The sequence below is a fragment of the Macrosteles quadrilineatus genome, unplaced genomic scaffold, assembly GCF_028750875.1.
Source record: "Macrosteles quadrilineatus isolate MER2022 unplaced genomic scaffold, UCM_ALF_1.0 Scaffold_6__1_contigs__length_79288215, whole genome shotgun sequence".
NCBI lineage: Eukaryota > Metazoa > Arthropoda > Insecta > Hemiptera > Cicadellidae > Macrosteles > Macrosteles quadrilineatus.
In genome coordinates this window covers 20,889,129-20,916,775 of record NW_026542599.1, presented here as the reverse complement: position 1 = coordinate 20,916,775, position 27,647 = coordinate 20,889,129, and the positions used below count along the sequence as shown (strand labels likewise).

At 37.7% G+C, this 27,647-nt stretch overlaps 1 protein-coding gene across 1 annotated transcript; it reads left to right on the top strand.

Moving 5' to 3' along the window:
• Positions 1–27,594, top strand: LOC128996790 (exosome RNA helicase MTR4-like). The gene is made up of 19 exons (XM_054422256.1): positions 1–279; positions 883–993; positions 1,442–1,508; positions 2,269–2,444; positions 3,383–3,557; positions 4,390–4,479; positions 5,603–5,827; positions 6,438–6,684; positions 8,372–8,503; positions 9,344–9,504; positions 10,061–10,337; positions 12,286–12,458; positions 16,109–16,303; positions 16,818–16,928; positions 17,641–17,829; positions 24,767–24,930; positions 25,200–25,362; positions 26,443–26,605; positions 27,409–27,594. Exons 1-19 carry the CDS (start codon positions 170–172, stop codon positions 27,564–27,566), a joined length of 3,087 nt encoding a protein of 1,028 aa, XP_054278231.1. The 5' UTR covers positions 1–169; the 3' UTR covers positions 27,567–27,594.
• The last annotated feature ends 53 nt before the right edge of the window (positions 27,595–27,647 follow it).

Genomic DNA, 27,647 nt, shown 5'->3' with positions numbered 1-27,647 from the left:
GTCTAGCTCATTTAGGCCATGCCATGTGTGTTTGAATTTAATTGAACAATGACTACACGACCAGACAATTTTGTGGTTTAGGTAATCTGCAGGCACAATTCAGCTGCGTTGGTAAAATATTAGTTATTTGGCCAAGTTATATCTCACGTAATCGTTAAATACACAAAACATGGCTGATTTTGATGACGAACTTTTCAATGTTTTCGATGAAGAAATTCAGTCTTCTGTCAAGGATGAAACTCTTGACTCTTCTAAGAGCCCTGAACACTACCCTCAAAGGTAAGGCGAACCGAAAATAGAATTTTTTTAGTCATAATAGAACACACTTTAGAAGCTTTATGAACTTGTTTAGGCCATAGGCAGGCCTGCTGTTGCATGTAAATGATGTGTGTGGCAGATCAACCTAACCTTACATGGGTACCGCACGTAAATTTGACGTAGGGCGAGTAGTTTTTAGCGTCCCATCCTGCACCCCCTCAACCGACGCTACCTACCCTCCTTTCAGCAGTCATTCGCTTAGTGATGGCTGCCTTGGTTGGGTCTTAGTGAATTTCTTTATGTTCCTTACTAAGTTAGTCGGTTTCTTGGAACGCATACGTCAAACTTACGTGTTAATACCCTTTGTGTATAGTAAAATGGCTGACTTTTGTAGCCTATAGTAAAATACCCTGCAGTACGGTTTGGTTGTAACTGCATAGGTACAACAAGTTACCATTTAAGTTAATGTTTAAACTAAAAGATTGACAAGCATTTTGCCTAGGTCTGACAGGTCTATGTAGCTGATTAGTGTAGGTAACTTACTACTAATTTCTATTAAAAGACTAAGGATAACTTGGTACTCGCAATTAGTGTAGTAAGTCTGGTTATTTTATTATTTTGCAGTTCTGGAGCTGACGAATCCTCTGATGCTGGAGTCAAAAGAGAACATTCTGACGACGAATCTACCATTGAGTCAAAGAAGAAGAAAGTTGAAACAATCCTTGATGACATCAAGTAAGTGTGTACTAACGTTAAATATTAGCCTAGTTCAAAATTAGTTGCATGTGTCAAAGTTAACAAAATTGCTAAATGTACACACCACAATCGATAAAATAACAACCTGTCTGCTTAGTTGCCTACCTCAAGATCGAAGTGAATTCCCTTATTGTTAATTTAAAATCTGGAATTTACTAAAAATCTGCAACTTATGTCTCCATTCAGGATAATTATTTATTGTTGTATTTACTTCCAGACAAGTGAGAATTTTTAGTTCGGACTTAAGTCTGGTCACAAGGCATCTGAAAGAGGAAAAAAAGTCAATTGAACGATGAGACCCTTTTGGATAAAAGTTAATTTTCTTATTGTGCTACCTACAGAAAAAAGTAAGATGTAGCTTTCACTAGCCTAATCAGTTACCGAGTTTTCTTCATTGAACCATTGATGAAACATTTTACTTTTGCAGCATTCAGCAAGTGTCCCATAGGATATCTGTTCACACCGTAGAAACACTGGAAGCCTGTCTACATGAGGTAAACATAATAGTGTAATAACATTTGTAATATGAAGCACAACAAATTGTTACATTGCCAAATGAAATGTTTAACTTATAAGGTATAGGCTAACTTATAACCATAGACTTTTGGATAGGCCTACTGAAGTTCCATCTATATGGGCCAGCTGCACCAAAAACGTTATCAAAAAGAATGTAGTTATGTGAGCCAGTCACCGGATGCGCTTGTGTCTAACATTCTATTTATAACTGTTTTTTGTTGCTGACATAGTTTTTGGGTTATAATAGTTGCTACAGGCCTAGCTGACAAGAAGTCGTTCAATCAGTTTGACTTGGTAAAACGTTTGTGTATTTGAAAGAAATCAGTAATTTACATCAGCAAAATCTGTTGGTGGCTCACTTCAACAATGACGATTTTGGTAAAAGAAAACTAGCAGCTTTAACATGGGGATGGAATGTCTAGTTGTATCAATATCAATATAGTCAAAGATAACAAGATAATGTAAAATCACTCAGTTTAAAATGGTATTAAGTTAAACTTCCATTGACATTCTCTCATCTTTAACTGGATTATATGCTCCATACTCCGTTCACAAAATTTAGACTTTTGGAGAAAAAAATCTATAGGCCTACCCCTGCACCTTTAAAACAATAGCTCAACAGCTGAGGTTTGCCAGAACGTCAATCAACCGCAACATATACATTAAGCAAAAATGGTGGGGGAACTTCACCTCAAACAGCCTAAATTTTGTAAACACTTAATACTTTCCTTTGTCTAGGTGGCTGTACCTCCAGGTCAGGAGTACGTGCCTCTGCGGGTTCTCACTGGTAAACCAGCCAAAGAATACCCTTTCATACTCGATCCGTTCCAAAAAGAAGCAATCGCTTGTGTAGACAACGGACGGTCTGTCCTGGTCTCGGCTCACACTTCGGCTGGGAAAACTGTGGTTGCAGAGTAAGTATCAGCATGTGAACTATTTTTTAGTGAGTTTACTGTGCCCTCCCTGAAGGGGACGTCTCTTGGTTCATGATCTAACTTTGTAATAAATTTAAGTGTTGTGTTTTTGCCATCAGTATGAACTAACAGTTTGACAGATGGAAATATTAAATATTTTTGTAATTTTACTTAGCCTACAAAATTAAATATTTTTTGTTATGTAAGAAGATAGGCTGTTTCTTCCTACATAAAAAAGGTTATTTTTTAATAGACCTCTGTATTATTTAACAAACTTTTCATTTCTGATATTTGCTATACTGATTTGTTGTTTTAAACATAAAAATTCATTTCTCATTTAATAATCACCAATTGTTGATATGAATGGCTTCTAGGCTTGTTTAGTGATGTATCTTTTTTATTAGCCTAATGTAAATATCAGTATACATTTTTGATTTAGTTGCTATGTGCACATCCCACCATGTAACGGCAAAACACCATACATTTTTAAATAAACAGCGGCTACAAAACATCACATGATCCACTCCACATAGGCCTACATCATTACGTCCTTCCCTTTACCACAGTAAACCTACAGAATTCCAAGTCCAACAACTTGTGTGTGGCTGGTACACATAAGTGAACTGTTATTCTGTTCACCCGGGTAGACTTTCTTAAGTGGGGCCAAAAACAACCAAATGAAAATATCGTATCGATTATTTCATTCGGTTTGTTAGGTTAACCTAGCCTAACCGAACTTGATATATTGATTGAAATAATCAAATTTTTCAATCAATATATTCATTCAGTTGTTTTTGGCCCAACTTATGAAAGTCTATCCTCCACGCTAATAATATAAGTGTCCTAAACTAAACTACAAACACAACAAAGTATTTAAATCTTTGTAATAGCGCGTTGTGTTGTTGAAGGACCCTATTGACTGTAGTGTGATCCTGTAGGTACGCAATTGCCAGATCTCTAGGAGATAAACAGAGAGTGATCTACACCACACCGATCAAAGCTCTCAGTAACCAGAAGTACCGAGAGTTCTACGAGGAATTCCAGGACGTGGGACTCGTCACAGGAGATGTCACTATCAATCCTGACGCCAGCTGTCTCATCATGACCACTGAGGTTGGCACCAATGATAATACAGTGTAGCCAATGTAACATAACTAGTTTACCAAACAGTAGCTCAGCACAGTAGCATTAAGGACTGGAGTCATACGTCACTGGTTCGAGAACGGTTGCTTGCTCTGAATAATATTTGCAAGCTGGGCTTCTGAATGGTTATAGTGTTCGTAGAAGGTTCAATTGTGAGAAAAAAGTCAAACTTTTACGGTTCAAAACTGTAACCTGGCGGTTTTTATTGGGTTTTTAAATGATCCTGAAAAGAAAGGATACATCGATAATCTTTTTTTAGGCTACATTTTTCATCTACCCTGAATTAATATTCTGCCTTATAAGCTTACAACTGTGTAGTGCCGTATCAAAGAATTAATATCTTGTTATTAAAATCACCCTAGTCTATAGTAACAACAGGCAATTGAGGTTTTTTATAAAGACATCTACCTAGAGCTGTTTGTTTGAAGTTTATTGTTGGTGATGGTCTAGAGTTATAAAAAAGGCATTTGAGAAAACTACAACTTTGTGTTGAGAGACGATTAGTTGGTTTTTGGTTGTTCAAGAATTGTGTGAGTATTTTTTCAAATGACTTACTTTTAGATGAGGTATAATTAATCAATTAGTAAATTTTTTGAACTCACAGTCATGGATATGAATGAACAAAAAGTTAATCCCTCAAAACATTTACGCAATTGATTGGATAGATAGGCAAAACCACAAATGAGTGTAAACCTATCTATTAACTGACAGTTTTAGGCCACTAGGTGTAGGTGTACCAATTGTGCAGTATTTTTCAACCTATATTTTTTGTAACACTTTTTTAACATGTTTTTTTTTCTAGATTCTTCGTAACATGCTTTACAGAGGATCAGAAGTGATGAGAGAAGTAGGATGGGTCATATTCGACGAGATTCATTATATGAGAGATAAGGTAAGCATAGAAAAAAATGTAGTCTACCCCTGATTCTATTGTACACATTTTTAACATAACTTAGTTTTATCTTTGATTATTGGATACTGAAGTAGACAACCCATATATATAGACCAGCTGTCACCAATTTTTTTATCAAAAAATAAGTTAGTTGTGTTAGCCAGTCACAGAATGTGCTAGTGCCTAAAATTCTATTTTCTGCCAATCTTTTATAGGTGACTAAGTTGTTGGGAGTTGCAAACTTTCCTTGGCTGCAAATGCTGTCAGTGAGTGAAAGTGAAATGTTCTTTGTAACTTAAATATTTGAGTTTCTTGCGTCAGAGTTGACTCTTTCACATCTAAGGTCTTCTAAAAAAAACCTTAGGTTTTCTTTCCAGGGAGGAACATTTTTCCCGAATACGAAGGAAAACCTTTAAAGCGGTGTATTGCCTTAATTATTCTGTCATGATAGAAGTACAGTACACTTTCGAATGTCCACTAACAAGTGGCTGAGCCTAACCTAAAACGCTTGGAAAATAACTACTAATGTCTTTGAATGCATAGTTAAGCTGTAATACAGGCTAAGGTAGTAATAAAACGTTTAAAATACAGTGTAGATAAGTTAAATTTAGGGCCTAACATTTTTTCACACAGGTCTAATAAAAAATAATAATAAATACGGTAAATAACAAAAAAATAAAAATAAAAAATAAAACACCCACACAAGAACTTATCAACTCATTGGTTCTGTGAGTGTTGACTCTACAGTGAAATAAACAATAGCAACTCTACAATCTGACCCCAAGATGATGGGCCTCCTCAGGCTAAACATTTTAGTCTTCTCTGGATGAGGAGCTCATAGATAGGATGCTGGTGTTCATAAAGCAACTTAGGTTTCCCGGGCTCTGTCGCACAAAGCGGGGAGCACAAAAAACCCATCTGTGGCTGGACTAGATCCGCCCCGACAGAATCAATCAAGTCTTCTCTGTAACGTACATTTAACTCTCATAGTATGTTTTTAATTTGTTTTTTTTTTTTTTGCAATCGTGGTTAATCCACAAAATGGTTAATCCACAAAATGGTTAATCCACTCGTAGATAATTGGGATTCTACTGTAGTTTTATCAAATGTCAACTGGTTACAGGAAAGAGGTGTGGTGTGGGAGGAGACGCTTATCTTACTCCCGGACAACGTCCACTACGTTTTTCTCTCCGCTACAATCCCCAACGCACGACAGTTCTGTGAGTGGGTGTGTTACCTTCACCATCAGCCTTGCCACGTCGTCTACACGGACTACAGACCCGTGCCTTTGCAGCACTTCGTCTTCCCTGCGGGGGGAGAGGGGATCCACCTTATAGTGGACGAGAAGGTAAGAGGAGTCAGTGTATGTATATTTTTCTGTAACATCACCGTGTTTTATGAGAAACTGCTATGACGGTACACATTCTTTTAACCGACCCTTATGGGACCGAGCATAGGCCTGCTCAAATTAATTTGAGGTTAACTTTAATTTTGTCTTGTGACTCCTTTACCTCCTCTAGGGTGAATTAAGATTGTTTCTGCGGATCCTCGTCAAGAATATCTATACATTTTTAGTCATATCTAGGTCGTCAAAACATTTAAAATGAACACAAGAACGAACATTGTTTAAACAGAAGATACAATTGAAATTTTTGACTACAACTGTGGCCAAGACAAAATTAAGGTGTACCTTAATGTACTCATTAACCTCTTTTATATGTTAAGTGACTAGAGACTACACAAAAATGTAACTGCTCAAAATGTTGGTTTTAAAAGGCAACTATGTTTTAACTATGTTTTAATCTACTTTTAAGATAAACACTTGTACCATCAATACCTATATTTTTGCCTGAGCACAAATGGTTGATCCAAGTGTCGATTGATCCAGGGTTCATTAAAAGATGGCCTGCTGGACTGAGAGGTTGAATTTGATAGGTAAAAATGTTTTTGTCTTTCAGGGTAATTTTAAAGAAGACAATTTTAACTCGGCAATGGCAGTACTAGCCAACGCTGGTGACTTGGCTAAAGGGGACAAGCAGCTCAGAGGCCGTAAAGGAGGCAGCAAGACCGGAAGTGATACAAACTGCTTCAAGATTGTCAAGATGATTATGGAGAGAAACTTTGCCCCCGTCATCATATTTTCATTTAGCAAGAAAGACTGTGAGCTGTATGCGATGCAGATGGCTAAACTTGATTTTAATACTTGTAAGTTAAATCCCTTTGGTTGATCACATTTTAGTGACAAGTCAATTCAAACACTCTTTATTCATTGAGAAGCGGATGATGAAATTCTTTTTGCTAATGATGCAAGATTAGGTTTAGGCTCACTTTAAGATTAGGGGATAGTAGGTCTACTTGAATGGAAATTGTTTCTTGGTCACAAGAAACTCAAATTCCCAACTAGAACCTTTGTTGGTCGAAAATACTGTCAGTGACAGTGAAGAGTGATATATTCATATTTGTTAGTATAATTTAAAGTGTTTGTGTTTATTGTGCCAGGATTTAGGTAAGCCTACGATGCAAATTCCATTATATCTTGTTACACAAAAAATTAAGCTTAGAAACTCAGAGTTTCAAGAAGTTGATCATAAAGTAATTTTGCTTTAATATCATTGTTATAATATCAATGGATGTAGTTCTATGTAGGGATGGACAGGTCCCGAAATTTCGGGAATTTTTCGGGAAAAAAATATTCCCGATTATCGGGACGGGATTACATTTGACTCGGGAATTTTTCGGGACGGGATTTGGTCCGATCGTCGGCGATTTTTCCGCTTCGCGAGTGCCGATAACGCCGTTATTGCGAGCGATAGGTCCGCGAACGCAGGAGACGACGTCATTTCGACGATTACGCCGTGACCGCGGAGTCCTACCGACGACCGCGCCGTGACCGCGAGTCATACCGACGATCGCGCCGTGACCGCGAGTCATACCGACGATCGCGCCGTGACCGCGAGTCATACCGACGATCGCGCCGTGACCGCGGAGTCCTACCGACGATCGCGCCGTGACCGCGAGTCATACCGACGATCACGCCGTGACTACGGAGTCCTACCGACGATCGCCCTGTGACCGCGGAGTCCTACCGACGATCGCGCCGTGACCGCGAGTCATACCGACGATCGCGCCGTGACCGCGAGTCATACCGACGATCGCGCCGTGACCGCGAGTCATACCGACGATCACGCCGTGACTACGGAGTCCTACCGACGATCGCGCCGTGACCGCGGAGTCCTACCGACGATGGCGCCGTGACCGCGAGTCATACCGACGATCGCGTCGTGACCGCGAGTCATGACGACGATCGCGCCGTGACCGTGGAGTCATACCGACGATAACCCCGTGACAGCGAGTCATGCTGACGATCGCGCCGTGACCGTGGAGTCATACCGACGATAACCCCGTGACCGTGGAGTCATACCGACGATCGCGCCGTGACCGCAAGTCATACCGACGATCGTGCCGTGACCGCGAGTCATGACGACGATCGCGCCGTGACCGTGGAGTCATACTGACGATAACCCCGTGACCGCGAAGTCATACCGACGATCGCGCCATGACCGTGAGTCATACAGACAATCACCTCGTGACCCGCGAGTCACAAGTTTCTATAGGTACCTGTAAATTGTTACCCATTTTTTGGTTTTTATAGATCAGTGCCACAAATGGTAAAAATTGATTTTGTATGTCTTTTTTGGTAACTGCAATACAGTACTTTCTTTTTATGCACAGAAAAAAATCCCATCCCGTCCCGTCCCGTCCCGAAAATCGGGAAGGAAATAAAAATCCCGTCCCGTCCCGTCCCGAACTAAAAATTCAATCCCGTCCATCCCTAGTTCTATGTATAGTCTGATATTTTTAATCAATCTCTATGTTCTCTTTGTTTATGCAGTGGAAGAGAAGAAGTTGGTAGATGAAGTGTTTAATAATGCCATGGATGTTTTATCGGAAGTAGATCGGACTTTGCCTCAGGTGGAGAACGTAAAGCCGTTGCTCAGAAGGGGTATCGGAATCCATCATGGAGGTAAGATATTAAACAAACAAATAGTTGTACTGATGACTGTAACTCAATCCATGGTCAACCTGTACTAAGAATACTATTTACCATCCCAAGACTACTGAATTTAGAAACAAAGTCACATTTAGTGTGGCCTCGCTAACATTTCTCAAATATTGTCAGTTGCAAAATAGCACAAATGGTTTACCTGATTAAATAAATTTGCTTAATGCAATTCATATGATTGCATTAAGCAAATTTATTTAATCAGGCATTTCAATTTGTGTAATCATCTTCTTCGATAGCAGCAAAATATTGACCATTTCCTACGATTGTGGTTACTTCAAGTCTCTTGCAGTCACATTGTGAAGTCAAAGTCAAAGTCAATCATTTATTTGAACTTTTGGCAATTCATTTAATTGTTTTCTGCACAGTGATAATATCTTGAGATCCCAGTAAAAAAAATAGCCTGAAATAATTCAACCGACAAAGTGTCTGGTTTGTTATTCCAAGAGCTTACCATTGAACTTTTGTGTAACAGTATTTATTTTTAATAAGTTCGGATTTTTGGCTACCAACCATGCTTTCTTAAGCTGTTAATTCTTAGCTGTCAATGTGTTATCTCAATGAGGTGTCAGGAATCCTCCATAAAAATGTTTTGAACCCTGAAAGATTCAAACTATTAACTATTTTGCAGCTTTAAAAAGTCTGCACATTTCCATATGCAGTTTTGATGCCACTTTTACTTTCGATGAAGAGCAAATGGGGATTCCCTATATTAAAAATTGTGTCAACTTTTTTACGCTTAATGAAATATTTCAGTGATTAATTACACCTAAATACTCATTCATAATCTGTGGTTTTCAGGTTTATTACCAATATTAAAAGAAACAATTGAAATCTTATTTGCTGAAGGACTTATAAAGGCTCTTTTTGCAACTGAAACATTTGCGATGGGTTTGAACATGCCTGCCAGAACTGTCCTTTTCACTGGAGCAAGAAAGTTTGATGGAAAAGATTTTAGATTTGTAAGTACCTATATTGGTTTATAATTGTATTTGTTTGTGGTATTGGGGAGGAATTTCTTACCTGCATTACACTGATTCTTGTGACTTTAACTTTTTTTCATACACTGGTTTGTATCAGAAAAGTCTGTAATCTATAATTTATTGAGGATTAATTTCTTGTGTCGTAGTCTTTTCCAAATCATTGTTTGACTAATGTTTTAAATAGTTGTTTAGCTGTGTTGTAGTTGTAATACAGCTGTTGTGTGATCTGTTAGAACCAACCAATAAATTATTGGTAATCGCTTCTGTTATTTTGAAATTTGATTGTCAAGTTTAAAAATTCAAAACTCAAAAGTATCAAAATTTATTCTGAAATTTGTCAAAACCAAAATCACAACAGTCCATCTTTTCTCTTTCCCTCTTTCAAATGATTGGGTAATATCCATTATTCAAGACTTGACATGTAAACAATTTAAATTGCTTGCTTTGCTATTTTACTATTCACAAACTAAATGTCGAACAAAATATTTACTAATCAGCTGTTAGCCTCTGGATTATTTTAAACTCTTGTTTTTAGGTGACCTCAGGAGAGTACATTCAGATGTCAGGTAGAGCGGGCAGACGAGGTTTGGATGACAAAGGCATAGTAATCCTGATGATTGACGAGAAAGTGAGTCCGCAGGAGGGTCGGGAGATCATCCAGGGTAAACCTGACCCGATAAACTCAGCGTTCCACCTAACCTACAACATGGTGCTGAATCTGCTGAGGGTAGAAGAAATCAACCCTGAGTACATGCTGGAGCGGTCGTTCTTCCAGTTCCAGAACCAGGCGGCGATCCCGGAACTGTATCAGAGTATGTGAAATTGATCAATCCGTAACTTGCAAGACAAAGGGCCGTAAGTACATATTGCAGGTTTTTCAGATGTACTTACTCCTCTTGCCTTCCAAGTGACGAACTGAGTCTAAATTTTCATTGTTAGGGAAGCCGAGTGACTGGCTTGGAATGAATTTGTTCAACCCACTCGAAAGAAATTTTATAATTGTAGTGTGAGTAGCCTCTGGATTGTAAAGAAAGGAAGTTCATATGAAGTAACCTGATCAGCTGTATATCCTACAGTATAGACGCAACTTCCGCATTACCAACACCGGTCCGCTCGTAGTGTTTAATGTTTCATTTTATTGGTCGTATGTATGTGCGCGCTAAGTGCTTGTGTGTAAAAAACTGTTGATCCTGATGACTTTCATTTGAAGTAATCATCCTTGTACTCACCTGATGATGACCTCTTAGTAGGTTTCCTCAGGCAAGCAAGCTGAACTATCCCTTGTGTCTTAGTTTGTTTTCTTTCAACAGAGTAAACCTTTTTTATACAGGGAGCGGCAAAATAATCTGACGGTTTTCTTTGCCTCCCTGTCGAGCGAGTGAGTGGCAGAGGGTGGTGGGAATAGGGGCATTACAAAACCAACGTGCGGACATTTTTAGGAGCCATAGAATTGTGGACGGCAAAGCACCATGAATTTGTAGTGGAAGTGTTTTTAAAGTGGCTATTCCTGTGTACCTGTTCAGCAGACGTTTGAATGTAAGTCAAGGAAGAAAAGTCCCAACTCAAAACACCATTTTGCTGTAGGTTTGTAAGGTCAGCCCAGACACCAGAGAACGTCAAGAGAGTGAGGAAGACTGTGTGGTGTGGTTGAAAGTGCGATTTGTCGCTCATAATGACAATTTTGTCACGTGTAAGCAAATCGATCACTTGTTCTGAAAATGAGATGTGCTTTGCATAACCACTGGGCTTCAACTGTTGCATTTTGTATGCATGAAAGTGCAGGTCGTATCGTAATACTCTTCCACCAAGCGGCCAGACATGTGCAGAGCTGCAGTTTATTTACGTGCTGGCCGCCGAGGACTAGCTTCCACAGCCTATCTCTCCACTCTCTCAACGTTCTCTGGCTTCCGGGCTTACCTTGGCCTGTTGATTATTTTTTCAATGCTGAACTAGTAGTTCTGAAGTTACCCACTCACGGAAAAATGGTATTTCGAGTTGGGAATATTTACCCTGGATCTATATTGAAACGTATACGGAACTGCCGCTTAACAGCTACATATAATTGCCACTTTTAAAAAACACTTCCACTAATAAACGGTACTCTGCCATCCACATCTCCATGGCTACTAAAAATGTCCGTACATTGTCTTTAAAACGCCCCTATTCCCACCACCCTCTGCCACTCACTCGCTCGACAGGGTGGCAAAGAAACCCGTCAGACCATTTTGCCGCTCCCTGTAGTTTGTGCTAGTGGCATTTAATGTGAGAGAATCACAAGTTTGTTGAACTAACCAGTCACTCTCAAACTAAAGTTTGTGACAATAGCTAGGCTAGCTTACACCCTTGGTGGGCCATCATGATTCTCAACATTTCATCTGCTTTGAATGAATCTTGTAGTAATATAGAATCTCTAGTAGTTATTATTTATCTTTTAAAACAATGAGCGGTTTTCCCCCTTTATAAACAGTAGGCCTACCTACCCCTGTTATTTTGTCACAAGAAGAAGAAATGTATACTCGATAAGACTGATCTGGTATTTTACCATCCAAAAGAATATTGCAAACATTTGGTATATTTGAGTTTTTGGTTTGAAATATTTAAAGATAACGCCAACAGCTTGCTCGCAGAAACCTAAATCAATTCAAAATAGTTTCTTCTTTGAAATTGTTCTTAATGTAAAAACAAAAACCACACCTAACATATCTTAGGATTAGCGTTTTTACCAGCAAGAATCTGTTGAATAATGTTTTGTTTCCGTAGAGGTGCAAGAGAAGCAAGACCTGTACGACAGTATTCAAATCCGCAACGAGAGCGAGGTGGCTTCATACCACCACATCCGCGACAGGCTGGACCAGCTCAGCAAACAGTTCCAGGAGTTCCTCACCAGACCGCAGTACCTGCTGCCGTTCTTACAGCCGGGCAGATTGGTCAAGGTATTTCAATGTTGAACAGTCATTATCATTAATAAAGGATGGAAATTAAAAAATTTTTATGGGATTTAACATTTCTGGGAGCTTGGATTATTGAATTTATCCTGCATCTGTGCAGTGTGTTCGAGATGGTTCACCATTGCATATTTCATCTCACTTCTAGTGGTGTAGTCATATACTGTTTAGTTTGGGAACACTCAATCGTCTAAGAACTGCCTAGTTCATATGGGATTAATAATATATAGGATTAATGGAAAAGGCAGACTCCACTACACCACTGCTTACTTCAATCCAATCCTAGCTGGGTATATTTGGTGTTTTTGTGATTGCAGTAATATAGGCTATAACAAGATTTACAGTCAAGAAAATGCATGAATTTTATCGAGTTGTGGTTAGTCGTTTGACTGTGTGTTGGACAAATATCAAGTTTTTCACCCCGAAGAAGCAGGTTGTGGGTTATGTGTGTGTATCTTTATTAGGGGTCTGCGGGTCCCCGATTTTTTCGGGTCGGGTCGGGCCAGCGGAAGGCCCGAGAGACCGGGTCGGGTCAGAGATTTGTTCGGGCCAAGATCGGGTCGGGCCAAAAAAAAAATAATTAAATTATTATTTTCAAAGTTATAATAAGTTATTTTCAAAGAAACACTCTTATATATATTATTACAGAGGAATTAAAACATTAAAATTCGAATTAAATATTAAGTTTGCTCACGATGGTTTAAGAACAAAGACACAACAGAGCAATTGCCGTACTGTCACTAGCCAGAGCCAGTCGTCTACTGACAAAAGCTGTGACGCAACAGTGCAAAGAAAACGAAGTCAAAAGAAAGACTATTTATCCAGAGGTACCAGTTTAATTATTTATTGTTTATTCCATACCTAGTTTAAAATATATTTTAGTATTTTACATAATAAATTATAAAAAAAAGAAATATCTGATATAGTGTACAGATCTGTATCTTGTTCTTTTATTTTCCTATTGTCCTTTTTGTCATTCAGTTACAAAACAAAACAACACTTCTGATCGTCTGGTTCTGCATTGTATGGTCACCATTTCATTTAAAAAAAAGTCAAGTATCAGCAAGTCTACAAAGAGGTTAGGGCTAAATATTTTATAACTTTTATGAAAGTTTTCATTAGTAAAATTATTTTTTCTTAAGTTAGATTGAGTTTCAAAAAGGATATTTCTAAGATCCAATACAATATTTACAAGACATAGACTACCATGAATTAATTTCTTTGGAAATTATCTGTAACAGTTTTATATTTTTTAATAAAGAAATAATATATCTTTTTGTCTCTACTTGCTTGTTTCGTTACTTGCATTTTGTCAGCAATTTGACAACCGGGTGGTGTAATAGGGCGGGGGAGGGGGAGGGTCTATGACCTTGAGTGTCCCCGAGCCGGGTTGTGCAAGAGGGGAGGGGAGGGGGAGGGTCTGTAACCTTGAGTGTCTCCGGGCCCGGACCTGGCTGTGAGTGTGATTCATGGTTTTTTGTTTACATTCTACTACCCTTCCTTCCGAGAAAAAGACCTTACAGTTTCAAAAACATTGACTTACAGTATAAAAACATTGAGTTGTGTTGCTAATTAGGGCACTATAATTTCTGTGCTGTCTGCTTATGTTACCAAATTAGCATTTAACTTTCTATTCTCTTGATTTAATATAATTTTCTATAATTATATTAAGAGTTCCTTTTCGGGTAGGCTACCTAATTAATTGTGATATCGTTTGACTTGAGTTTATGGATTTTTAATTCTTTATTATTCTTTATTAGCTATCAAAATCAGTTGTTTTAGGACTTTAATCTCTTGCAATACCGTAGGTCTATACTACTGTGTATGACATGATATGCAATTTTTACAGCCTTTACTATAACTATACGATAAACAATGTATGTGTGTTATTTACTGTTTTAGAGTGTTATAGTAAATTAGTTTACACAATATCTTTTCTTCAATGAGTTCTCCACTTGTCATGTTGCTTAGCCTATTACTATAAAAATTAATTCCTATGTAAAGCTGTAGGCCTAAATGCCAATAATAGATAATTCTTTATTTATGATGATGTAACTAATAATGCTATTGTAAATGTGAGGTTTTTATACTTAGGAGGTTAGGAGGCAGGGAATGAATGATTCATATTGCATGGTGGAAACATAGAATTTTTATTTTCTTCTTGCTTGCAGTCTTGAAGCCAGTCCACAGGCCCTAAACTTGTGATAAGGTTAATTGATTTGTTTATGATCCTTTTATATTAAGTTCCATTTCAAACTTGTTGTAATATAACTATTTAGATATTTAAACAGTTATGAAAATGGGAAAGAATGGCTTGATAAAAAAAATTATTTTCTTCTTTCTTGCAGTTGATTCAACTCCTAAGCTGTAAATAAGTTATGAACATGAAATAATATACATAAATACAATCTTTTTTCATATTTTATTTTCAAGTAATATTATAAACACAGAGTTAAAAGAAAAAAATCTGGTAATTAATAATTTTTGGCCCGACCCGATTTTGGCCCGAAACCCGAGGACCAAAATTATCGACCCGACCCGAACCAAAAAAGTCTGACCCGCAGACCCCTATAGTCCTCGCCACCCTAAGTTGAGGCAGCCAAAGGCCGCACTAGATATACGCCGTGCGGCCTTGGGCTGCCTCAACTTAGGGTGGCGAGGACTATAATCTTTATGTAGGTATATGACGAGTTCTGGATATCACCAGACAATAATTAAAGTTAGTGAAGCCCAGCAAAATATTTACAAATGAAAATTTACTAGATTGGTTGGATAGTAAAAATTCAATACCACAGATTTTAAAGTCATAGGACTATTGTTTTTGTACAAGTCTTGGTAAACTTAGGCTTATATATTTTTAGATAGTCTTCATACTCAAGGAAGAGAATATTAGAATTATTGTGATCGTCTCTCGTGATTGTGGCAAAATCATAAACTGAACATGGCGTAGAAAACACATGAAATAAAACAAAATAAAAACATCTTCCATGATGGTGGCGAAATTCCCACTCTCCACCTATGTACTAAAATTAGATTGAAGTGACTCTTGATCCAACTTGTCCCGATTTTTAGGACCCAATCCGGTGTCCACATTCTGGAAAGTCAGGGATAGTCATGGAAAAAAAATCTGGTCATTGAAAGTCATGGAATTTGGCAAAAAGTCAGAATGGAAAGTCATGGAAATCCCCAATGATGGGTGGATTTGAAGGGACCTTTCAATACTCTAGTCGGCTGTAACCCCGACTATTGTAGCATTTTTCAGGATTTTTTTGCAAATGTACGACAATTAAATTTATTAGAGTTGAATAGTTTATGAGTTTTGAGTTTCTATTAGTTTATTGTTGTACCTATTGTACTCCATTGTTATCTGTTAATACATATTTCAGTATTTTCTGTGAAATAACTTATCCAGGCAGTATTATTCGTGTGTGTATGTTATATTATAATTTTCGAGTAACGTTTGTGATTCATGGAAATCAATGGTAAATGGTCATGGAAAGTCATGGAAATTAATGACAAATTTTCTGTGGACACCCTGCAATCAAAAAAGTCTGTACCTATCTTGGTTTTTTTATTGGGGAAAAACTAGTTTAAAAATTCTTTAATATAAAAACTCACAAAATATGTTTTGGTCACAGGTGAAAAGCGAGCCATCAAATGAGGAGTTTGAATGGGGAGTTGTGGTGAACTTTGAGAAGGTCGGAGCCAACCAGAGAGGCAAGAACCCAGCGCAGGAGGACTCAGAACTGTTCGTTCACACATTGTTGTACGTGAAGACTGACGGAGGCAGCACTCCTCAACCTTGCCCACTGGGCAGTCATGGGGAGATAGAGGTATAATAGTACACTAGACACTACCCCAGAACCGTTTTTCACATTACTTCAGGCTAAACCTAGAGGTTGCTGCATTATCTACATGAAACCATCAGTGATTTGTCCTAATGGTTCCAAAACAAGCAGGCATCTGGTGTTTTTTCCTGTAAGATAAAAATGTGGGCAAGTTTCATTTGTTTGTCCATAGGCATTTGGCTCCCATACTAAAGTCGTTGACAATTTTACAATAAAAAAAGATCAGCTAACTTTCATTGTCTTTCAACGGAACCTTTGATTCAGAATGTTAAATTTTATGTTCTTTAGCTCTTGGCCTTTGTTTGGTATTATTGTAAACTATAGACCTAATTAATAGCAGTTACTGCAATCTACTAACATTGTTAGAAATGAAAAGAACTCCAATTCAATATAAGTTTAATATGCCCAACCATAATAGAGAACTACACGAAACACCATTAGGCCTATTTGTAGAGTGTTACTAAGATATACTAGCCATTTACCAATTTAATGTTTACAGGTAGTTCCAGTTAAACATTCACACCTCTGCCAGATAAGCTCTCTGAGAATTCACGTTCCTGACGATTTGACGTCACCCGACAAGAAAAAGTCTGTTTTAAAAACAATAGAGGTAATTGTGTACCACATTTGTTTTTATGAAAAAAGAACTACCCTCAGTCAGTACAACATGTAAAGGATTTGTGATTCTAAGATCACTTTTTGTTATTAAACCTAATGTTATTAAACAGTTATCTTATTTGTTTCCTTTGAAAAAAGAAAACTTTCAAGTAAATGCAAAATTGTACTTGTTACTGATACAAGACATAGACCTGGCTTAAGTGAAGTATGCCTGCTTCAAACTACTTAAACAAACACCCATATTCTCTTTTGTTTTTCTTATTCCATTTACTGGACGTCAACTAGACCACCATCTACCATCTTACTTGTATCTTTTTAGAATCCCTCTTTACATAATTTCTCCAACTTCAACTTATTTTCTCTCAGTTTCCATAATTCTAACACCACTTCCTGCAAATTCTATCTTCTTGCATTCTCAGATGTAAAAAAAACCATCATAGTCTAGTTTTTTCCACTCTCCTTTTTAAAATTTCTTCAACCAATCATCTACCCTTCTTACGATCTCTTCAATTTCATCCCTAATTCACCATATTTTACTCATTATGGCCCTTAAACAACGCATTTTCTCAATGTATTCTGCTTAATTATTTTTCATTTAATTTAATATTCCTTCCAATTAGGAACGTTTAGAACTATAATATTTCGTATAACCTGATTGGCCACTTATTATCGTAGGTGGTAAAACTATCCATCTGTTTTTCCAGCAAGTTGGAAAAAGATTTCCTGACGGCGTTCCTCTGCTCAACCCTGAAACGGACATGAAGATAAAAGACGCGGCTTTCAAAAACATTGTTTCAATGATAAACACGTATGAGCAGAGGCTGTTCAGCCATCCCATGCACGAGAAAGAGGAGTTGGAAGATGTTTATGAACAGTATCTCGAGAAAGTTAAGGTAAACTATGTTTTAAAGTTTGAGACATAATAATAAACTAATTTGAAAGCACATTGTTGAGTGTGTATTGTGTTAAACAGTAATGTAATTACGCACTACGTAGTAATTTACGTCTACTTATCTGTTGCTCATTTACTAGCCTGCTTGTCCCCAACGTCGGGCCTTGACGTCAGCTGTTGTCGTCATCAGTTGTCAGGGCAGCCAATTCATAAAACTAAATTTCCTCTTGTTACTTTAATAATATATTTACTACAATTACTTTTAGGACATTTTTACATGTTAGATTTGTAGAATATAAATTCCTAGTTGTTTGGGATCTGGAATCTCACACTGTCGGGTGTGAAGTAAGGGGGTTTGCATCTTGTATCATTCTGATGTGATTTACGATTTATCATAACTCATAACAATAACGAGAGTTTTCTGTGGATAGAGTCCATCTTTCTGGCAGAGCTTGGTAAGAAAGAACAATGGATGGCTCAGGATGAAACTTGACAATATGGGTGAATAATTTGTATATGCCTAAAATCAGTATTTTTGTAAATTTTTTTCCTAGGGTGTAGTCCTACTGTGTGTGGTCTCCATCGAGAATTGGTTTGAAAGGAATTTGAATTTTTTGTGTAAGAAAAAATATTATGAAATATTAGGGATGGACGAGATTGGATTTTTAGTTCGAGACGAGACGAGATTTTTTATTTCTCATAAAATTTAGAGACGAGATCGAGACGGGATTTCCCTTCTCATACACAACGGGAAATGCATGTTCGGAATTTTTACCTGATTTTGTAACATTGTTAGATGACTGTTTAAATACAAAAATAATGATAATAGGCAAGAATATTTACAATCTTTTATTAAAAAACATCAGCATAACATTTTTTTATTAATCACGCCTAACTTATTAAAAATGCCTACGATTAGGAAACATAGTGATATCAGTTAGGATAGAGTTCAACTTATCCTAAAATAAAATAAATCATAAAATAAAATAAATCATAAAATAAAATATTAATTTTTATAAAATAGTTACTTGTTTTGACTTTTTTTATAGTAATAAAACATTCCTCACACTGCTAACACTTAACAAAAAACTCTTCAAATGTTATTAAAATAATTAAAGTAATAGTCGTTATCAGGCAGCCGATGAGGAAGGAGCTCGCTATCTGATCGTCCTTTGCCCGGTCCTGAGCGTCGCATACACCGTGACTACATGCTAGAATATCGTTACAAACTGATATTCCGAGTTTTCTGATATACCTTACTTAAAAATATTGCTTAAACTATGGCCGAGAAGTGTGTGAAGTGCAACGTGGAGTGCAATGTGGACGGGTCTGACGCTGTGAAGTGCTCGGAGTGCGGCGATGTGCTACACGTGGCCTGTGCGGGACTGAACGTGCAGAGGAAGACAAGAAAAAATAATCAGTTCAAGTGCGACAAATGTAAAGAGTCGGCGGTATCCATTTCAAGTGCTAGTGACAGTGAGGAGTCGTCGCTACTTAAAGCAATAAATAGTTTGCGCGCCGATTTCACTGATACACTTGGTAAAAAACTCTCAGAAATGGAGAAGAAGATAAATGAATCGATCCATGGTAAGCTTAACGAAATAAATGATAAAATTAATTCGTGGCAAGAGACAGTAGTAACGTCAATAACAGATCTTAAATCTGAAAACGAACTGTTAAGAGAGGAGTGTGGCGTGCTCAAATCACGGTGTGATGACCTGTCCAAGCAGGTCGGCACTTTGACGGGAGACCTTCAGGATCTGCAACAATATAGCAGAATAGACAATCTAGAGATCGTCGGAGTCCCCCTGACTAAGGACGAGGATGTCTACGCAGTGCTGCAAGCAGTCGCCAACGCTATAAAGACGCCATGGAGGCGTGATGACATCTCTATCGCGCACCGAGTACCTTCGAGTCGCCAGCGCTTCCCCAACATCATCGTGCGCTTCATCAGACGGACTGCCAAGCATGCATGGATCAGCGCAGCCAAAGATCTACCAGAGAACCTGACAGCCTTCATGGTCCACCGAAGCTTCCCCAACTCACCTGTATTCATAAACGAACACCTGTCAGCTCACAGTAAGGCAACTTTAAGCCACGCCAAGACATTAGTTAAAGAAAAACGTTTAGCATATGCATGGGCGAAGGAGGGTAAAATCCTTGTGAAGAAGACACCGAACGAGAAAGCAAAGCGAGTGAAGAACGTCGAGGAGGTGGAGGCGGCAGCGGTGGCGGCAGCGGGGGCGGCAGTGGGGGCGGCGGCTCAGCAGCAGACCAGCGACAAAGACAATGGTGAAGCAAAGGGACCAGTGTGAAGATCGCCAGGAAGTTTAAAAACAATATCATGCTGTAAATATCTTAAGGTATATATCAGCCACATTAACAATATTAACTTATTATATTTTTGCATGCACCAAGTTTTATTTATATTCTAGGTATCTGTTTATTTATTTATATAAATTATTTTCAATCTAAATTTTTTACTAAGATCATTGCCTGTTCATATATTTCTTGTTTACTAATTTATAAGCTAGGGCAAAAGAGAAATATTTTTGGCATTTTAACCATTTAATTCTGAAAGTTTTAATAATGTAATACCTTAACTCAATCAATTTAATAATGTAAATTAATTGTTAATGATTTCAATTCAGGAAAATATATACAATTATTTTGCAAGGGCATGAAACAATTATTTATAAAAACAATTCATTAAATTTAAATTCATATTTAGTTTTATACAACAAAAGAAAAATGAATTGCACTTATTTATTATATAAATTGCTTTATTATATTAATATTAATATTTTATGACCTATTATATTTTTTGTATTATATTTATTATATTAAATTTGCAAGTGATGAAGAATGCAGCTGATAGGTAACTTTTATTTGTGATTGATATTTAAAAACAGACATTATGGGACGGAGGGACTGGGTGGGGGTTTTTCAGGGGCGAATAGGGTTTTGTTTTGTTTCAATCTTAAATAGCACACAAGTAATTTGTTTATATTTTTCCCATAAGGAGACATGGATGATTCCAATTTGTTTTTCGATCAATATAGGCAGATAGACTGTACAATAGTAGATAGGTTTAAGGACATAAGTTCTGTTTTTAAAAGTAGTTCATTCAAATGTTTATACATGAATGTTCGTAGTTATAATAAAAATTTTGATACACTTTTATTAATGTTACAGTCAATCGATGTAAGGTTTGATTTCATAGCGCTTGGGGAGACATGGCTGGGTAGGGATGGGGGGTCGGGGTTGGACATAGAGGGGTATAAATTGTATTGTACAACTAGGGGGAAAAATAAAAATGATGGGGTCTTGATGTATGTGAGTGAGAGAGTGAATGTGTGTGAATGCAAGGAACTGGAGCTGGGTGACGTGCATGGACTGACTTTGGACTTTGTCCATCAAGGAACTAGATCTAACGTTCTGACTGTGTACCGTACACATGACAGCGACTTAGACAACTTTACTAACGCTCTTAGACATTACTATGAGAACAAAAATGACTGTAACACATACGTCTTCATGGGTGACACTAACGCCAACTTACTAGAAACTGACTACAAAACTGAACGCTACTTGGACGTTTTTTACGAACATGGTTTTATATGTGGCATAAATACACCTACTAGAGTAGTAGGAAATAGTCAAACAAATATTGACCACATATTTGTAAACCACAATGATTATACTGCCTTACAAACTGCTGTGGTGAGGACGGACATAACTGATCACTACAGTATCTGCCTACAAATAAGTCACAACCCCTACACTAAGGACACGTCACACAACACAAACACTTACATTGACAAAACATCTTTGAGCTTAAACATTAAAGAGTGTGATTGGTCAGATGTCACGCACACGTGTGACGTTAACACATCTACAGACATTCTTTTTGGCAAAATTAAAGATTGTGTAAACAAATCCACAAAACAAAGATCTGTTCTCAAACCGAGGCTGAGACCTCTCAAACCATGGATTACCCATGACTTAGTACGAAAAATAAGGGATAGGGACAAATTGAGCAAGTTAGTTAGGAGACAACCGTTTAATATGGAATTGATTTCAAAATTTCAAAGAGTAAAAAATGAGTTAAATCAAGATACAAAACTAGCCAAATACAATTACTTCAGAGAAAAACTTTCACATTCAAAAAATAATCCAAAAACATTCTGGAGTACTTTAAACGAATTAGCGGGTAGAGGTAATAAAAAGGACATTTTCCCACTTACACAATTTACAGGAAACAGACTGAATGTTGAAAACGACTGTAGATTACAGGTAGCCGACGAATTTAATGAGTACTTCGCCAACGTTGGTCCCAACTTGGCAGCAAGTGTGGATTCGGGCGGTTTACCTGTGGTCGATGACACTGACCACGCTGTTGACTCCATCCTCACGCTTCACACTGTCACTGAACAGGAACTGTACACTTACGTCACTAGACTGCGAGGTGGCTCAGCTCCAGGGTATGATTGTGTATCAGCTGAACTACTCAAAGACAACTGGGAGACACTTAAACAACCACTGCTACATATAACTAACACAAGTATCCAAAATGGTATATTTCCTAATGCCTACAAAATTGCCAAGGTAATTCCCCTCTTCAAGTCTGGTGACGTCACCAATATCTCAAATTTTAGGCCAATTTCTTTGCTAAGTGTGTTCACTAAGATTTTAGAAAAAATTATCAAAGATCAAGTTTGTCATTACCTTAATCAGCACGATATTTTGACACCCCGCCAGTTTGGTTTCAGAAAATCAAAAAACATCACAGATGCATTGTTCGAGGTTAATAAAGATATAAATTTGGCCATCAGTAGAGGCAGACGTGTTATTCTGGTATTTTTTGACTTGGCCAAGGCTTTTGACTCAGTTGAGAGATCATTTCTTTTAAAAAAATTAGAACTGGTAGGTGTTAAAGGTGTGGCTCTAAAATGGTTCCGATCTTATTTTGATGATAGAAAACAGTTTGTAAATATAAATGGAATCGATGGGAATCTTGGTAATGTAGATTTTGGTGTGGTTCAAGGTAGCACGTTAGGGCCTTTACAATTCTTGATATACATTAATAATCTTGTGAAATTGGACATTGAAGGTGAATTTTACCTCTTCGCCGATGACACCTTAGTTTTATTCCAAGGAGAAACTTGGGACTCAGCTTTTGCCAATGCCGAAAGAGGTGTATCGAAAATTAAAAAATGGTTTGATCAGAATATTTTAACGCTAAACGTCACCAAAACAAAATTCATTCCAATTTCCTTAAGAGCTCGAAGTGACACACTTCGCAACGAAATCAAAATTCATTCATGTGGTCAAGAAACCGGAAATAACTGTAATTGTCCAGTAATAAATAGAGTTCAAAATTATAAATATCTTGGAGTTGTATTTGATTCGAAATTGTCATGGACAGATCACGTGTCATATTTAAACAAAAAGTTAAGAAAGTTGATATTTGCTTTTCGTCAACTACACCAATTCCTTGAAAAAGATGAAATTAAAAATGCATATTTTGCTTATGTACAGTCGCTGCTTGAGGGGGGGATAATTGCCTGGGGTGGTGCTTACAGCAACATTCTACAACCTCTCGTTGTAACACAAAAGGCAATCATAAAAGCGGCACTCGGCAGGTGTAGGCAATACCCTTCTGAAACTCTGTTCACTGAAATGAATGTGCTTGATGTAAGACAACTTTTCATCAGAACAGTTTCACTGTTTATTTACAAACACCATGAGACGCTCTTTGACCGTCCACAACATGACCATAATACTCGACGTGCACTAGGCCAAGGTATACGCTTACCCAGACTTACAAAGACATTTTCTACCACTAACTGTTATTATGTTGCACACATCATTTATTCTAACCTTCCACTAGACTTACGAGAATACGGCAGACACTCAATTTCAACGTACAAAAAACACATTGTTCACTGGCTTAATCTCATTGGTAGGGATGGAGCTAATAGTTTATTAGTTTCTATATACAGACAATAGGTTGACAGCTGATACAGGTGTGCGTGACATTGCTGTGTGTGTGTGAGTGCGTGTGCGTGTGTGTGTGTATGTGTGTGCAGTTCTCGATTCTGTGCCACAGGGACAGAGCATTGACGGCCCTAGTACCCTAGGGCTACCAGCCGCTTGTTGGTGTTGGGACCGAGGACAGCTGAGTGTATCAGTGTGTGGATGTGTGTTGGTGTGTGTGTGTGTATGTGGGGGGAGGGTGGGGGGGGGGGTGTTCGGGTTGGTTAGGGATGGGGTAGGTCATCATGACACTGATAGTTGTTATCTACATGGTAGATTAAAAGTACATAGTGGGCCTAATTTACTATGTCATGACTCCGCTGGCGCTTTGGAGTCTTGCCCGCACTTTAATTATTAGAAGTACCTGTTTTTTGTTATCAAACCTTTTAATTCTTTCTAATCAAACATCATACGACTCACTCCCACGCACGGGTTATCCCATGTGGGATTAATTTCGTTTATTTTAGTTATACATTTAAAACCTATTTCTATTGCATGTATTACATTTTGTAAATATTGTCTATTTTATACGAAATAAAGGATTTTGATTTGATTGATTTGATTTGAATATTTACATTTGAAGAATTAATTAAATAAGAACGCCTTCGCAAAGGAAACGCAACTACAACACGCTCCTGTATTGCGGGTATTGCATTGACTTTCTGCAGGCGTTTTAATTTTTTTTTTTTTTTCTCGTCTTGATAAAAATCTCGGCCAAAAAGATATCTCGTCTCGTGTAACAAGATTCAAAAATTCACGAAAATTTCCCGAAATTTCAAGACTTGACCATCCCTATGAAATAGGCATGGCTAAATATTATCAAATGAAATCACAAGAATTTCAAGGTTGGAATACATATTATCAATAATTAAAATACTTTTACTGTTCCTAATATCTAGGTAGGAGCTGAACTAAAGCTAGCAAAGGCGGAACTGAAGAAGGCGATGTCCCTGTTACAAATGGACGAGCTCAAGTGTCGCAAGCGAGTGCTGCGCAGGATGGGATACTGCACGGCAGACGATGTCATTGAGATGAAAGGCCGTGTCGCTTGTGAACTCAGCAGGTGTGTGTGGTGATTGGAATAGGCTATGTTAGTTGGTAATGTTCAGCTAGTTTACCTGATAAAGTTAGACCAATCGGATGAAGTTGTACACTAGCACAAAATGTCAGTGATCTTTGAGGACCTTTATTTGTGTATCTATTTTCTCCTGGACTATAATTTGCTCTGGTAAGCTAACCAAGCTCTTTCCACTTAAAAACATTATAATCATCCTCTTGGCTTTCCTTTGAAATTCCTGAATGAAGTTTTAAGTAACATTGTAATGATTGCAGTGGAGAGGAATTGCTGATGACGGAGTTGATATTCAACGGTGTGTTCAATGACCTCTCAGTGCCCCAATGTGTGGCGTTGCTGAGTACGTTTGTGTGTGACGAGAAAAGCTCATCGAACCCCAAAATGTCAGAAGAGCTCGCCGGTCCCCTCAGACAGATGCAGGTGAGTTTAAGCAATGCTTCATAGTTAGCATTGAGTCGTTTGACCCTTAAGATGTACGGTAGAACTCCAATCATCCGAATTAATTAGGAATGTACCACATTTACTTACTTACTCTTACTCTTACTCCTGTGGCCATTGGAAACCTAGGTGGTTTTTGGCCTCGCCAACCATGTGCCTCGAAGCTCTTCTATCCTCTGCCAGCTCCAAGTCTGCTCCCATTCCTCTCAAGTCCTTCGTCACCTCATCAACCCATCGCATTCTTGGTCTACCTAATGGTCTCCTTCCTTCTGGTATACCTCTGAGTACCATCTTTACCATCTCTCTCTCACAAATGTACCACATTTGGGTTGTCAAAAATTGAGATAGTTGGATTTTTACTGAAAATAGGTTGAGTCAAATCCGAGCTTTTACCATCATGATTGCAGAATGAATCTGCAAAACCTTTTATAAATATCACATTATCGCCGCGATTTCGAGGGACAATCGGCATGTTTTCTGTTACCACGGGAGTAGATGACAATGTCTAAAAGACCGCAGAAGATGTTTAAACATTTTCTCCGATTGCGGAAGTCGATGCTGATGTTTCTGTGACTGTGGGAGGCAATGACGATGTTGACTGGACCATGGGATGTATTCAAGATCCGTAATCATGAAAGACGTTGATGGTATTTCCATGACAGCTGGAGACGATGATGAGCACAACTGTAGGAGATTTAGCTGTGATGCCTTCTTTAATAACGATTGTCATTACTGTGATTTTAGGGTAAATGTCCGCAATAATCCTTCAATGAATTTATGCAACAAATGACGCACTAATAAGCAAATTAGCACCAAATGCGCACTAATAAATGCAAATGAGCGCTAATAAGTGCTGTTTTTTTGTTAGCTTATTAACTCTTCTGTCTTTGTAATGTTTCTGTTTAAACTTCCCAGTAGGAAGAAAATAGGTTTATGTGACCTTTGTAGTGGTCCATAATTTACATGTTAAAAAACCCCAGTAGATCTGCAATTTGTTTAAAAAACAACTTGGTTAATTTACATAATATTTAATTCTTTGTAAATAATGAAATTAAATTGCAGGAATTAACAAGAAGAATAGCTCGAGTGAGTGTTGAAGCTAAACTTCAAGTGGATGAAGACTCGTATGTGGAGCAGTTCAAACCTTTTCTGATGGACGTTTGCTTCAGTTGGTGCAATGGAGCGAGTTTTCTCGAAATATGCAAAATGACTGACATCTTTGAGGGTGAGAACTTAATACTTTAATAATACTTTCTTATTGAATGGGGACCGCACAAAGTAGGTATTTTAAGCCAAGTATGAATGGTGATGAGTGTAGGATGAGTGGCACGATATTGTAGTCTTGTTAGTGACTAAGGCCGACATTCCTTAGACACAGCTGTTAATTAATAGCCCATACAGCTAATTGCAACTAAGGGACCTACAGTTTATAGTGGAATCCAAACCACATTTTTTGCCTTGGTATATACGAATTGGTCTAATTATCAGGATAGTACTGCGGATTAGACGTAGTACTCACTTGTGCAGACATTAATCCACACCAGGGAGTATCGAATCTACACTGCATGCCTATAAATATCCACAATTCGTGACCTCCTAGTAGCTGGATTACAGGATGACGCCACCCGTCCCAGTGTTTATTTATGTTAATTCCCAATAGTCAAATATTTTAAGTTTTGCCTAACATTGAAATAGAGCCTGCCAGCATAGCTGAAAATACATCTAAAAATTATTAATGGTGTTATGTCATAGTTTAGTTACATGATTCATTATGATAATTCTTGTCACTAGAAAATTTAAACCCAGTGTTAAGCTTTCAATCTGCTGTCCTCATCAATGTGTGCTGTTGACTAAGTAAAACTGCAACAAGTAAATTCCTGAGAAACTAGGTTAGGTACAGCAAAATAGTGATGTTTACGAATATTATACGCAGTTTCTTAATGGCACAAGTCTTAAAGGTATGTTACTCATCAAAAACTGAAAGGGGTTTTACTCATCAATTGTTTATTATGTACTTTTTGTCCACAGGAAGTATAATTAGGTGCATGCGAAGACTAGAAGAAATGCTAAGACAACTGGTTCAAGCGTCAAAGAATATAGGCAACACGGACCTAGAAAATAAGTTCAGTGAAGCCATAAAACTAATAAAGAGGGACATAGTGTTTGCAGCTAGCTTGTACCTGTAAATAGCACTGTAAGTTGCATGAAATTGAAGTCATCATTTATGTAATTTTATATATACAAATGTAAATAAATTGTTGTTTTAT